Consider the following 13505-nt stretch of genomic DNA (forward strand, 5'->3'; position numbering starts at 1 on the left):
CACCTGACTTTAGTGTAGGTGGGGGTACCTTTTTGACCTTGTACCTAATTAGATCACCTGACTTTAGTGTAGGTGGGGGTACCTATTTGACCATGTACCTAATTAGATCACCTGACTTTAGTGTAGGTGGAGGTACCTATTTGACCTTGTACCTAATTGATCACCTGACTTTAGTGTAGGTGGAGGTACCTATTTGACCTTGTACCTAATTAGATCACCTGACTTTAGTGTAGGTGGGTGTACCTATTTGACCATGTACCTAATTAGATCACCAGATTTTAGTGCTGGTGTGGCCCTTTTTTGACCGTGCACCTAATTAGATCACCTGACTTTAGTGTAGGTGGGGGTACCTATTTGACCATGTACCTTATTTGATCACCTGACTTTAGTGTAGGTGGGGGTACCTACTTGACCTTGTACCTAATTAGATCACCTGACTTTAGTGTAGGTGGGGGTACCTATTTGACCTTGTACCTAATTAGATCACCTGACTTTAGTGTAGGTGGGGGTACCTATTTGACCTTGTACCTAATTAGATCACCTGACTTTAGTGTAGGTGGGGGTGCCTATTTGACCATGTACCTAATTAGATCAACGGACTTTAGTGTAGGTGGAGGTACCTATTTGACCATGTACCTAATTAGATCACCTGACTTTAGTGTAGGTGGGGGTACCTATTTGACCGTGCACCTAATTAGATCACCTGACTTTAGTGTAGGTGGGGGTACCTATTTGACCATGTACCTAATTAGATCACCTGACTTTAGTGTAGGTGGGGGTACCTATTTGACCTTGTACCTAATTAGATCACCTGACTTTAGTGTAGGTGGGGGTACCTATTTGACCTTGTACCTAATTAGATCACCTGACTTTAGTGTAGGTGGGGGTACCTATTTGACCATGTACCTAATTAGATCACCTGACTTTAGTGTAGGTGGAGGTACCTCTTTGACCATGTACCTAATTAGATCACCTGACTTTAGTGTAGGTGGGTGTACCTATTTGACCTTGTACCTAATTGATCACCTGACTTTAGTGTAGGTGGGGGTACCTAATTGACCTTGTACCTAATTAGATCACCTGACTTTAGTGTAGGTGGGGGTACCTATTTGACCTTGTACCTAATTAGATCACCTGACTTTAGTGTAGGTGGAGGTAACTATTTGACCTTGTACCTAATTGATCACCTGACTTTAGTGCAGGTGGGGGTACCTATTTGACCTTGTACCTAATTAGATCACCTGACTTTAGTGTAGGTGGGGGGTACCTATTTGACCTTGTACCTAATTAGATCAACGGACTTTAGTATAGGTGGGGTAACCTATTTGACCTTGTACCTAATTAGATCAACAGACTTTAGTGTAGGTGGGGTCCCTATTTGACCATGTTCCTAATTAAATCACCGGACTTTAGTGTATGTGGAGTCCCTATTTGACCATGTTCCTAATTAAATCACCGGACTTTAGTGTAGGTGGGGTCCCTATTTGACCATGTTCCTAATTAAATCACCTGACTTTAGTGTAGGTGGGGGTACCTATTTGACCTTGTACCTAATTAGATCAACGGACTTTAGTGTAGGAGGGGCCCTATTTGTACTTGCACCTAATTAGATTACATGACTTTATTGTAGGATGGGCCCCTATTTGTACTTGCACCTAATTAGATTACCTGTCTTTAGTGTAGGTGGGGGTCCCTATTTGTACTTGCACCTAATTAGATTACCTGACTTTAGTGTAGGAGGGGCACCTATTTGTACTTGCACCTAATTAGATCACCTGACTTTAGTGTAGGTGGGACCCCTATTTGTACTTGCACCTAATTAGATGACCTGACTTTAGTGTAGGTGGGGTCCCTATTTGTACTTGCACCTAATTAGATCACCGGACTTTAGTGTAGGTGGTGTCCCTATTTAAACTTGCACCTTATTAGATCACCTGACTTTAGTGTAGGTTGGGTCCCTATTTGTACTTGCACCTAATTAGATCACCGGACTTTAGTGTAGGTGGGGTCCCTATTTGTACTTGCACCTAATTAGATCACCGGACTTTAGTGTAGGTGGGGTCCCTATTTGTACTTGCACCTAATTAGATCACCGGACTTTAGTGTAGGAGGGGCCCCTATTTGTACTTGCACCTAATTAGATCACCGGACTTTAGTGTAGGTGGGGTCCCTATTTGTACTTGCACCTAATTTGATCACCGGACTTTAGTGTAGGATGGGCCCCTATTTGTTCTTGCACCTAATTCGATCACCGGACTTTAGTGTAGGTTGGGCCCCTATTTGTACTTGCACCTAATTAGATCACCTCACTTTAGTGTAGGTTGGGTCCCTATTTGTACTTGCACCTAATTAGATCACCGGACTTTAGTGTAGCTGGGGTCCCTATTTGAACTTGCACCTAATTAGATTACCGGACTTTAGTGTAGGTGGGGTCCTTATTTGAACTTGCACCTAATTAGATCAACGGATTTTAGTGTAGGAGGGGCCCCTTTTTGTACTTGCACCTAATTAGAACAACGGACTTTAGTGTAGGTGGGGTCCCTATTTGTACTTGCACCTAATTAGATCAACGAATTTTAGTGTAGGTGGTGTCCCTATTTGTACTTGCACCTTATTAGATCACCGGACTTTAGTGTAGGTGGGTCCCTATTTGAACTTGCACCTAATTAGATCATCGGACTTTAGTGTAGGTAGGGTGCCTATTTGACCATGTACCTGATTAGTTCACTGGACTTTTGTGATGGTTGGGGCCCCTGTTTGACCTTGCATTTAATAAGATCAACGGACTTTAGTGTAGGTGGGGATCCATATTTATTTGACCATGTACCTAATTAGATCACCGGACTTAAGTGTAGGTGGGAGTCCCTATTTGACCTTATTAGAAGCGAGGCCAAACCAAGGTTGCGTACCGATGGGTCACGACCCATGACAGACCCACGACTCAAATCGTCAACTGGTCTGAACCCTCCCACGTCTTAAACGTACGAAGTGGTGGCTTCGAAATTATTAAGTCGTGGCAAAAACATGCAAGTCGTGGGAACGAGTAATTTAGTCGTGATCACGAGATAAAAAATAGTTTTATTAACACATGTCACCTCTATGACAACGTACATACACTTTCTAATGTAGTAAAACTGTTTTCCGTTCAAATTGTCTTTATAATATAAGTTTATAGTTTATATTATTTTGTAAAATAGCCTTTGAATTATGGGATGCTTAATGTCTTGATCTTTTTTGTTGACAGCTGGAAACAGACGATTTCAAGATCAGTGCTGAGAACGAAGGGGAGATATTGAAGGAAGGTAAGAGACGCTTTTGATCAAATTGACGTATATGGATATGGATGAAACTGTGTGTATGGTGGCTTACGTAAAGAGCTAGCTTGGGGTTGCTTATGAGAAGTAGGGTGTAGGTCACTGTTTCTAAGAAAGAAAAATGGTTTCCGCCCACTAACTAAGAAACATAAGATAGTGTTGAAACTCTGCATTTTTAGCACACCGGATAGGCATTTCCGGTGACGTCAGCCGTGCAGGAATATAAGTATCATGTGTTTCCGGTACGGATAGAAAAATCCGACCCGAGGGCACGCGCGTAAGCCGGTAACGAGGCTTTCCGAGTTATCGGACACGCAGCGTGCCCGAGGGTCGGAATTTTCGATCCGGACCGGAAACACATGCTTATTATTTTTTGCATGTCTTAAATTTAGTCTAAAATAATAGACGTGTTATACGGGATTCTTCCAATCCCTAACGTCTAAACGGGAATGTGCAAAAAACGGGGGTGTTTTGAAAATATTGAAATTGTTTTAAGTGAAGTATTTTATGGTTGAAATTGATCCTAAAGAGTTATATTCATATTTTACCATGTAAGTGAGATGTAATTTTGCACTGAACAAGCATTTAATGCATTAAAACAAGTTGTTTACCTTTCCAATAAAACGAAAGTTGACTGACACAGAAAACAATTATGCGAAGGGGAACAACTCGATACAATCGTAATAACTCGGCCTCCTCCGACAAAGCTTCGAGATAGACCTCGTTATACAATCGTAACAACTCGGCCATGGCCGAAATGTTCCGAGCGATTTAAAACTGTGCCCTGAAGCCTTGCAGGTGCCCTTCATGTATATATCGTTATGTTTTGACAGAATGAAATGAAAAAAAGCCGTCAAACTCATAATTATAAGTTGGATATTTATTTTTTGTGTACGGAACTAATATAAAATAACATTATCTGGTAATATTTCTTGTTTTTATGATATTTTATGGACTCTATATGCTTTAACCCGGAATCCTGATCGGAACAACTACCCACTTTTGATACTAAACAATTTGTACGTGAAGGATTTGCCATATCAAAAATCTAAAAAAAAATCCGCCAACGTACAATTATTTGGACTAGTCTTAAATTATCAATTTGTGGAAAAATTGACGTAGAAAACGCACTTTTGTTTTGTGCATTTCACCAAAAAGCGCGAATACTTATATATTTAATTGCGCTTTATTGAAATGGAATAATTTACTTTTCATATTCCATACAAGAAAAGAAATAAGAAGTGGCGCGTTGTTGCGCGTGACTCCTCTTACATGGGGTGTGTAAGACGGGTTTTTTCCACCACTGGTCACATGACCGGAAACACACGTCCGGTATGCAAGAAAATTCCATCTGGCACCCCTACCGTGGTGCCAGATGAGTCACGCGCTGCGACGTAATACTTTCTATTTCTTTTATTATACACTTTATGTAACTATAATTATGAGATTTCAATAGAATAGTGCGATAAACATAAACTTTACTAAAATATACCTTCAAAACAAAAAGTAACCCTTAAAAGACGTGATACTCAGAAACTTCTTGACGTATGCCGTGAATAAAACTTACTGCGCGTCATGCCGTGAGTAAACATCATCGCACGCCCTTTTTGGTAAAATGTACAAACATGCGCTTTTTCATGTATTTTTTCACAAAATATTGTAATTCAAGGTATGCTAGAAAAATGTATATCATATGTGTCGGTTCCTCGGTTCCAGATCGAAAAATCCGACTCTCGGGCATGCTGCGCAGCCGGTAATTCGGCAAGCTTCGTTACCTGGCAACGCAGGTGCCATCGAGTCGGGTTTTTTTCTATCCGGACGTGTATTTCCGGTCATGTGACCGGTGCTGGAAAAACTCATCTTACACCCCCCATGTAAGATGAGTCACGCGCAACAACGCGCCATTTTTTTATTTCTTTTATTGTATGGTTTATGAAAAGTATAGTATGCAATTTCAATAAAGCGGAATCATAAATATAAGTATACAATACTTTTAATTAAAATTGAAAAATAATCGTAAAAGCGCGATTTTTAAAGGAACTCTTTGACGTCGATAGTGATTTAAAATGACTGCGCTTGATGAAGTCAGTACACAACGTCGCACGCGCTTTTTGCTGAAATGTACTAAAGTACGTTTTCTACGTCAATTTTCCCACTAATTCATAATTTTAGGTATGCAAGAAATATGATATTTTTGCATACCGGACGTGTGTTTCCGGTTATGTCACCAGTGCTGGAAACCCCCGTCTTACACCCCCTATGTTAGATGAGTCACGCGCATCCACGTGTCACTTTTTATTTCTTTTATTGTTTGGTTTATGAAAAGTATATTTAACCATTTCAGTAAAGCGCAATCAAATATATAAGTATGCAAGACTTTTGATTAAAATTGGAAATAAATAATCATTAAAAACGCGATTTTCAGAGTCACTATTTGACATCAATAGTTCTTTAAAATAATTGGTTGTCCGGTTAGCGCAGTGGTTAGCACACTCGCTTCTCACCTAAGCGACCGGGTTCGATTCCCGGCTTGGGCGCATGTGAGTTTGGTTTGTGGTCACCAAGCCGGACAAGTGGGTTTCCTCCAGGTTCTCCGGTTTCCTCCAAAACACAAGACCACACTCTCGCGTAATATCGTGCCAACGAGAGTGATTAATATAATGTTGTAATAACTTGTTTCACAATCGTTGTAAAATAAATATGTTTAAACTAAACTAAAATAATTGCGGTTTATGACGTCAGTAAACGATGTCGCACGCGCTGGTTCGTAAAATGTACATAAGTGCGTTTTCTATATCAGTTTTACCACAATTTGATAATTTTAGATGTGCAAAAAAAAATATCAATCATGTTTTTCCGGTCCGAATAGGAAAATCCGACCCTCGGGCACGTTGCGTGGCCGGTAACTCGGCAAGCCTCGTTACCAGTTTACGCGCGTGCCCCCGGGTCGTACTTTTCTATCCGTACCGGAAACTTGTGATATGTACTTATAATGTTGCTTCTAATCGTCTTATGATAATGCTGCTACGTATATTCTGCAACAAGCGTCTTGTGATATTGCTGCTACTTATCTTCTGTACTAAGCGTCTTGTGATTATGTTACTTCTTATCTTCTGTACTGAGCGTCTTGTGACAATGCTGCTTTTTATTGTCTGTAACAAGCGTCTTGTGATAATGCTACTTCTTATCATCTGGAACAAGCGTCTTGTGATAATGCTGCTTCTTATCTTCTGTAACAAGCGTCTTGTAATAATTCTGCCTCTTATCTTATGTACCAAGCGCCTTGTAATAATGCTGTTACTTATCTTCTGGACCAAATGTCTTGGTAAAGGCTGCTACTTATCTTCTGTAACAAGCATCTTGTGATAATGCTGCTTCTTATCTTTGGTCCCGGGCCCCTTGTTAAAGGCTGCTACTTATTTTTTGCAACAGACGTCTTTTGATAATTCTGCTTCTAATCTTCTTAACAAGCGTCTGTTGATATTACTTATCGTCTGCATCAAAGGTCTTGTGATATTGCTTATTTTTATCTTTTGTACCGAGCGTCTTGTCACAAAACTGATTCCTGTTTTCTCACCAAGTGTTTTGTGATAATGCAAACGTATATGTTCTTATTCTTATGTTTTTAATGATATATCTTTACATTTACTTCAGGATTACGACTACGTTTGGCAAACCATTACCGAACCACGTTGGCCGACATGCCGATATCTCCCATTCTCGGAGAAAAGAACGCCAAACTCAGGAAATTCTACGTGGCACCGAAAATTGTGGAGAAAGATCATCGAAAAATTGACAACCAAGAAAGCGGTCAAAAAATTGCAAAATTTTCAGATGTTTTCATAAAAGAAGATCAGTTTCTCAGAAATGTTTTCCTTGTTGGAGAACCGGGCAATGGCAAATCTACATTCTCCGTAATGTGTGCCCTGGATTGGACTCACCAATATTTACCAGCGGAGGAAAACGTCGGTATTAAAACAAGCTTTGCCGACCCAGAATTCTTCAAAGAGTTTGCATTTTTGTTCCATGTCACCCTACGAGATGCAGGTAAAACGTGTGGTCTAGCACAAATGATCAAGGATCAACTTATACGTAAAATCTACCACGAGAAGGATGCCGATGATGGTTACCGGCTATTACAGACGGTGCTGGAAAGTGAAACATGTTTAATCATAGCTGACGGCCTCGACGAATGGACCCATCCGGAAAACTTAAACTGTACCTGCAACACTGAGGAAAGAGTCATCCCTTTCCGAAATTCGGCCAACAAGGCCACACTCCTCACGACAACACGTCCCTGGCGAATGTCACAGTTTAGAGTGCAGGATTCAAAGATCGACAAATATCTTGAAATAGAAGGAGCAGCAGACACAAAGCAACTCGTGGAAAATATCATCAACATTCTTAATGGGGGAAATGAGGATGAACGGACACCAGAGGCTTTCATGGAAATGGTGTCAGAGAAGGGTCTTGAAGGATTATTGTCAGCACCTATCAGTATCACCCAGCTCGTGTGCCTGTGGTTCGAGGGCAAATCGTTAACCGATTCAAAATGTGATATTTATGCTGGCGTGATAAACATGCTATCATGTAGACTTAGTTATATGCAAAGCGGGATTAAAATTCCGAAAATTGAACTGCCATCTGTATTAAAGAAACATAAATGCTTCACGCAAAATCCCATGGTTTACCTTGCGCTGGCAAAGTTAGCATACACAACTTTGTTTTCAGAGTGCAGAGATTCGTCTGTTGTCTTCAGCAACACAACAGTCAACGCTTTGTTAATAGGGGAGCAGGTTGAATTTGCATTGAAGTCAGGCTTACTCACAGAGAAGAAATCCAACTCATTAATGGAGGAATCATCTCACTTTTCATTCTTTCATAAAACACTTCAAGAGTTTTTAGCGGCTCTTCATTTATGTTTAAATGAAAACGACTACAGTCAGCTATCAAGCAAGTACGAACAAGATAATAAGGAAAATATCTTGGGAGATGTTTCTCAGACATTTATTTTCATATGTGGAATGAAGCCCGAGCTCGGTGTGCAAATGTCTTCATGGATCAATAGTTCTAGACCAGACGTGTCTTCATGGATCAATAGTTCTATACCACCATACCAACCATCAATCTACAATAGAGAGGCTACACTACTTCAGGACCTGATTCTCTCCGGGAACCGTGAAGCCAGGGCGAACAACTATGGTGACATACCGCTCTATCTCGCACACTTCTATATTCATAGTGACGTGGATGTCGTAGTGTTAAAAAAGCTGATGATGATAAACAAGGAACGTATTCAGTCACTAAACATCAATGAATGCAATGATCAAATTAATGGGGAAGAGGTGCAGGAGGTGATCACATCCAACTCCGACTCCCTCAAAGCAGTGTCACTGTGGGAGCGTGATGGGCAGTATGACCTGTCCCAGTGTCACAGGCTGGAATATCTGCATATAGAGGAAGACAATACAACACGTGTGCAGGTTGATCCAACACATATTACAAGATGTGACTTACATAGAGTATCATCGAATGTTGAAATGTACATATTTAGATTATTTAAACACGATCAAAGGTGGAGTAAACTACAACGTGTTATGTTAAATAGCGTTAAGAATGTCCAGTTACTTGTGAATACACTACCAAGTCTCCCTCCGTTACAAAGCCTTTACATAGGGGATACAGATCTAGGTGAGCTCCACCTCCTCCCTCCAGCCTCCATCACCGATATTACACTATGGAGTGTGACAATGACAGCGGAGGCGGTGCGGAGTCTGATAGAGACGATGAAGAACATACCACACACCATTACATGCAACATGGGGTACTGCCCGGTGAAACCTGCCAGTGAGAGGAAAGACATCCGAGAACATATGAACAGTTCGCCGTCATTCGAGGTTCTCGTATTTCACAATACGGGTGTAGGGCTTCATTTCAAATTCACCAAAATGTGAACAATAACTTAAGTGTTAGCATCGATGATGGGAATTCATATTTGATGAAAAACAGTGAAACAATCAATGGGGAAGTGTCATTCTATTTATAGAAATATATGTTACTTTTCCAGGAACTAATTATTATCAACCACTTTCTATGTGTATTCAGTTAATTTGATTTATGTTGTGTATTTACATGCATCCAAAAATAGATTTATCTTGACAGATGACACAGCAATGTTGTTGTGGCTGGTGTTGTTAAATATATCGAACGCGGGTGAAAACTTTCTTTTTTTATTATAACACAACATTCCGTAATCAACACGTGCAATAATCGGTTAATTAATCTTGATCGACTTTTTTTTTAAAGAATCTCTTAATAAAGCAACTAATTTCCTAGTTTAATGTGATATCATTTGATAAATGTTAGGTATTTACTTCGCTTATGGATTATGAATTAATGGGGAATATTTAGTTTTTTCTTTATTTACAATGGCATCCTTGCTCAGCTGTATTTTATATTCTGTATTAGAGGAGTATACCAATAACACGTTGACTTTTTATGTTTATAATCGATTACATAAATTTCATATTATTATGAAATCTACAAAATGATATTATGTATCAACAAATACTACACAAGAAATAACCAAACATTGAGTAGATTTAGTTACCTAAATAATAGAATATATAATTGCCTATTATTTAACATATCGCACAATTTGATTATAATTGAAGAATATATGATTAAACGTTGAAAATATTGTTTGATTTGTATTTTATACAATGAGGGTGAGGATGTGTTAGAATGATGATGATGATGATAATGATTGTGAGGATGGCGGTGGTGGTAACGACGATGATGATGATGATGATGATGGTGGTGGTTCTGGTGGTAAATACGATGAGGATGAAAATGTGTTAGAATGATAAGTATGATGATGATGATTACAACCACGACGTCGATGATGATGATGAGGGTGGTGGTTGTGGTTGAGACGATGTCGACGACGTCGATGATGATGATGGCGGTAACCGTGGTAACGACGGCGATGATGATGATGATGGTGGTTGTGGTGGTTAATACGATGAGTATGAAAATGTGTTAGAATGATGAGTATACGTATTATAATGATGACAACAACCACGACGCCGACGTCGATGATTATGAAGTTGATGATGATGATGATGATGATGATGATGATGATGATGATGATGATGATGATGGTGGTGGTGGTGGTGGTGGTGGTGGTGGTATAGCTTGAGACGATGTCGATAATGATGGTGGTGGTAGCCGTGGTAACGACGGCGATGATGATTATGATGAAGTTAACTTAATATATTGAGTGGGATTATTCGCAGTCTAGGAGGAAAAGTAAGCTCTTTGCATGATCTTCCGTGAACAATTAATATTTGGCCTCATCGCACTTTCGCAAATCCTTACTACTAAACGGATGTAAATGAAAACGCTACAGTGGTTTAATTAAGGCTGTATTTAATAACCAAACCACAAATGAATAAAATATGAAACAACAATCCTGTGGAAATCAAATTATGCAGAAAGTCGCAAATTAATCATAATGCTGTAAGGTGAAATTTAATTTAAATTGATTGCCGCCACCCAAACGGATATATTGTAATATGCAGTAACGTTCGTTGCGTTCATGACGCCGCCTGTATAAACGCAGTCCCTTGTCAGCATTGGTGATATTAAGTCGTGATACATCACTAAATATCACGAAACGCCATCGACGAGCACGATTGTCGACCGTCCCCTGACGACAAACTTGACGGTGACGCCACGTGAGAATCATGTCACGATAGGTCTCGTGCAGCGTATCCCCCGCTCTATAAGCCGATTCCTCACTGTACGGCGGTTGTAATGTCGTAGTGCTGATGCGGACGGCATCTGCGTCGTTGCGTATTCTTAACCTTTGTGCCGTTACTGAACATCGCTCAAGATATTCAAATAAAACTCTCGACAGCCATAAGGCTTACAAGTATTGATTTTTCTTGAGTTATACCCGTTTTTAAAAATACAAACACAGTTGTTGGCGTTCGCCGTGCATCGTTTTTGTTGCGCCGCTCTTGTTGGATAAATGTAATACATTGGTAGGGATACCTAACAGATAATCAAATGTATAAAAATCAGAGATCAGATATTTATAAAGACACTTTATAATACATTTGCAAGAAGAGGAGAATTTCAAAATGTCGAAATCTTAATATTGATTTTTGAATACAACTCATTGAATCTTACTTACTGCAGATATCCCATCGCTTACGACACTATATACACGTATATATATATATGTAGCTTTCGCAGTGATGGCGTATTTTTCCAATTTTAAATTTACTGGGTTGGTCTTCCACATTAATACCAGTTATTTTAAAAATAGTGTTTACAGTCTAAACCCATTGGCTCGAACTCGCTTGGCTCGAATTCGCTTAGCTCGAATTCGTCGTTGGCTTGAACTGTAGGTAAAGGACCGATTTCTTTCTACTTAATGTAAGCATTTACGCTTGGCTCGAATTTCCCGAGGCTCGAGGTATTTTCGCCGGTCCATGGGAGTTCGAGCCAACGGGGTTCGACTGTTTATGTATTGCCCAAGGTCAAGGTACTTAGTCACAAGCCGGGTCTAACTCGTATGGATATAGGGAAAACGTAAAACAAGCTTTGAATGAAAATACGACACTAATGAATGCCATAAAAGTATTTTTACGAAATATCGTAAACCAAAACATATAAAGAGTCAATAGCATGTGTATAATAACATTTCCCGAAATACATATCAGGGTGGACAGTCAACCCTACTAGAAAAATATGATTTTGTAAATAGTGCCAGACAAAAGTGGAAAATGAAAAAGAAACAAAGAACTGTAACACTACTTATGGTAAGAAAGTATTGAGAAAAACATGGACGTTAACGATGTGTTCACCATCCAATATTGACACGAAAACAGTTAGATCGGCTCATTTCTCCAACTTTTTATACTGACGGATAATTAAACGGTAGGTGGTGGAGATGGTGGTGGTGGATTTTGTGAAAATACAATGTCCACGCATTCGCCAACGCTAAAAATATATCAGTAATGGCTACATGGTACCGCGATTGGATGTTCAGTGACACATGAGATAAAACTCAAAGGTGATTGGCTGAGGCCATAATCTATGCGATAGTTCGTCGCACGCGCTTTTTGATGAAATGTACAAAATTTCGTTTTCATCGTCAAGTTTTCCACAAATTCATAACTTTAGGTATGCAAGAAAAAATATCAATCACGATTTTCCGGTCCGGATCGAACAATCTGACCCTCGGGCACGCTGCGTGACCGGTAACTCGGCAAGCCTCGTTACGCGTGTGCCCTCGGGTCGGATTTTTCTATCCGTACCGGAAACACATAAAAGATAGTAATATTCTCCTTACTGCCTCGATAAGAGTAGCATGACATAGCAGAGCACGAAACAACACAGTAATATTTTTATAATGCAACCATAGTAACGCGCTACCGGCCCATGTGACGTTTTGTTCTACGCATGCTGAATTATAAAACTTAATGAAATAAATATCAGCTGTAGAAAATCTTAAAAACTCCGCTTAACATCTTAACATTTGACGTCAATCGGCCGTTGCATTTTGAAATAATCAACGTCTGCTCTTAGACAGTCAAGCTTGCTATCAATCTCATTAAAATCATATCGTGACGTTCACTTTATTTCATTACGTTATGTAACGTCGTCAAGCGTGTATTGGGGATCTGATTTTAATGAGATTGGCTTGCTATGAAATATATCGTCACAAGAACGTTTTGAAATTCGCTCAAACATTTAATTTTCAAAGAAATAGGGAAAACACAATCCGAAACGTATAAGCTACTAAAGCTGACACGGGGAGAAAACTGCGTTTCCGTGCGCTTGTTTTCAACTGGCACCGTTAGTCGTGACGTCAATTGAAGAGAAACTGAAAGCGGACTGCACAGTGACTGTACGGGAGCTGTGCAACGCCGCATAGCGGCATCGCCGCATAAACGTGTTTTTTTTCGTTTATGCGGTGATTTCACGCATAAAAAAGGATTTCTTTATGGGGCAAAAAGGCACACTTTCGCCACATAAAAAGCAATTAAAACACATACTAGTACAATAGTGGTTGATAAAGTTTCATCAAGATCGGTCTTAGTTTTTTATGTCCACAGCTTTGAACTAGACTTATAGAGACGTAATTTTTGACAAAGATTTAGTAAGATCGGTTTAAAT

General features: G+C 39.7%; 1 protein-coding gene across 4 annotated transcripts in view; it reads left to right on the forward strand.

The window, feature by feature from the left end:
- LOC128246636 (uncharacterized) overlaps positions 1–10014 on the forward strand; it is a 40365-nt gene extending 30351 nt beyond the window's left edge. For all 4 annotated transcript variants that reach the window (XM_052964932.1, XM_052964935.1, XM_052964933.1 and 1 more), the window contains exons 4-5: positions 3245–3302; positions 6969–10014. In XM_052964932.1, coding sequence (XP_052820892.1) covers positions 3245–3302; positions 6969–9268 — 2358 coding nt within the window. In that variant the 3' untranslated portion in view covers positions 9269–10014. The remainder of the gene's footprint in view (positions 1–3244; positions 3303–6968) is intronic.
- Positions 10015–13505: the final 3491 nt, after the last annotated feature.

Source organism: Mya arenaria, chromosome 9, assembly GCF_026914265.1.
Source record: "Mya arenaria isolate MELC-2E11 chromosome 9, ASM2691426v1".
Lineage (NCBI taxonomy): Eukaryota > Metazoa > Mollusca > Bivalvia > Myida > Myidae > Mya > Mya arenaria.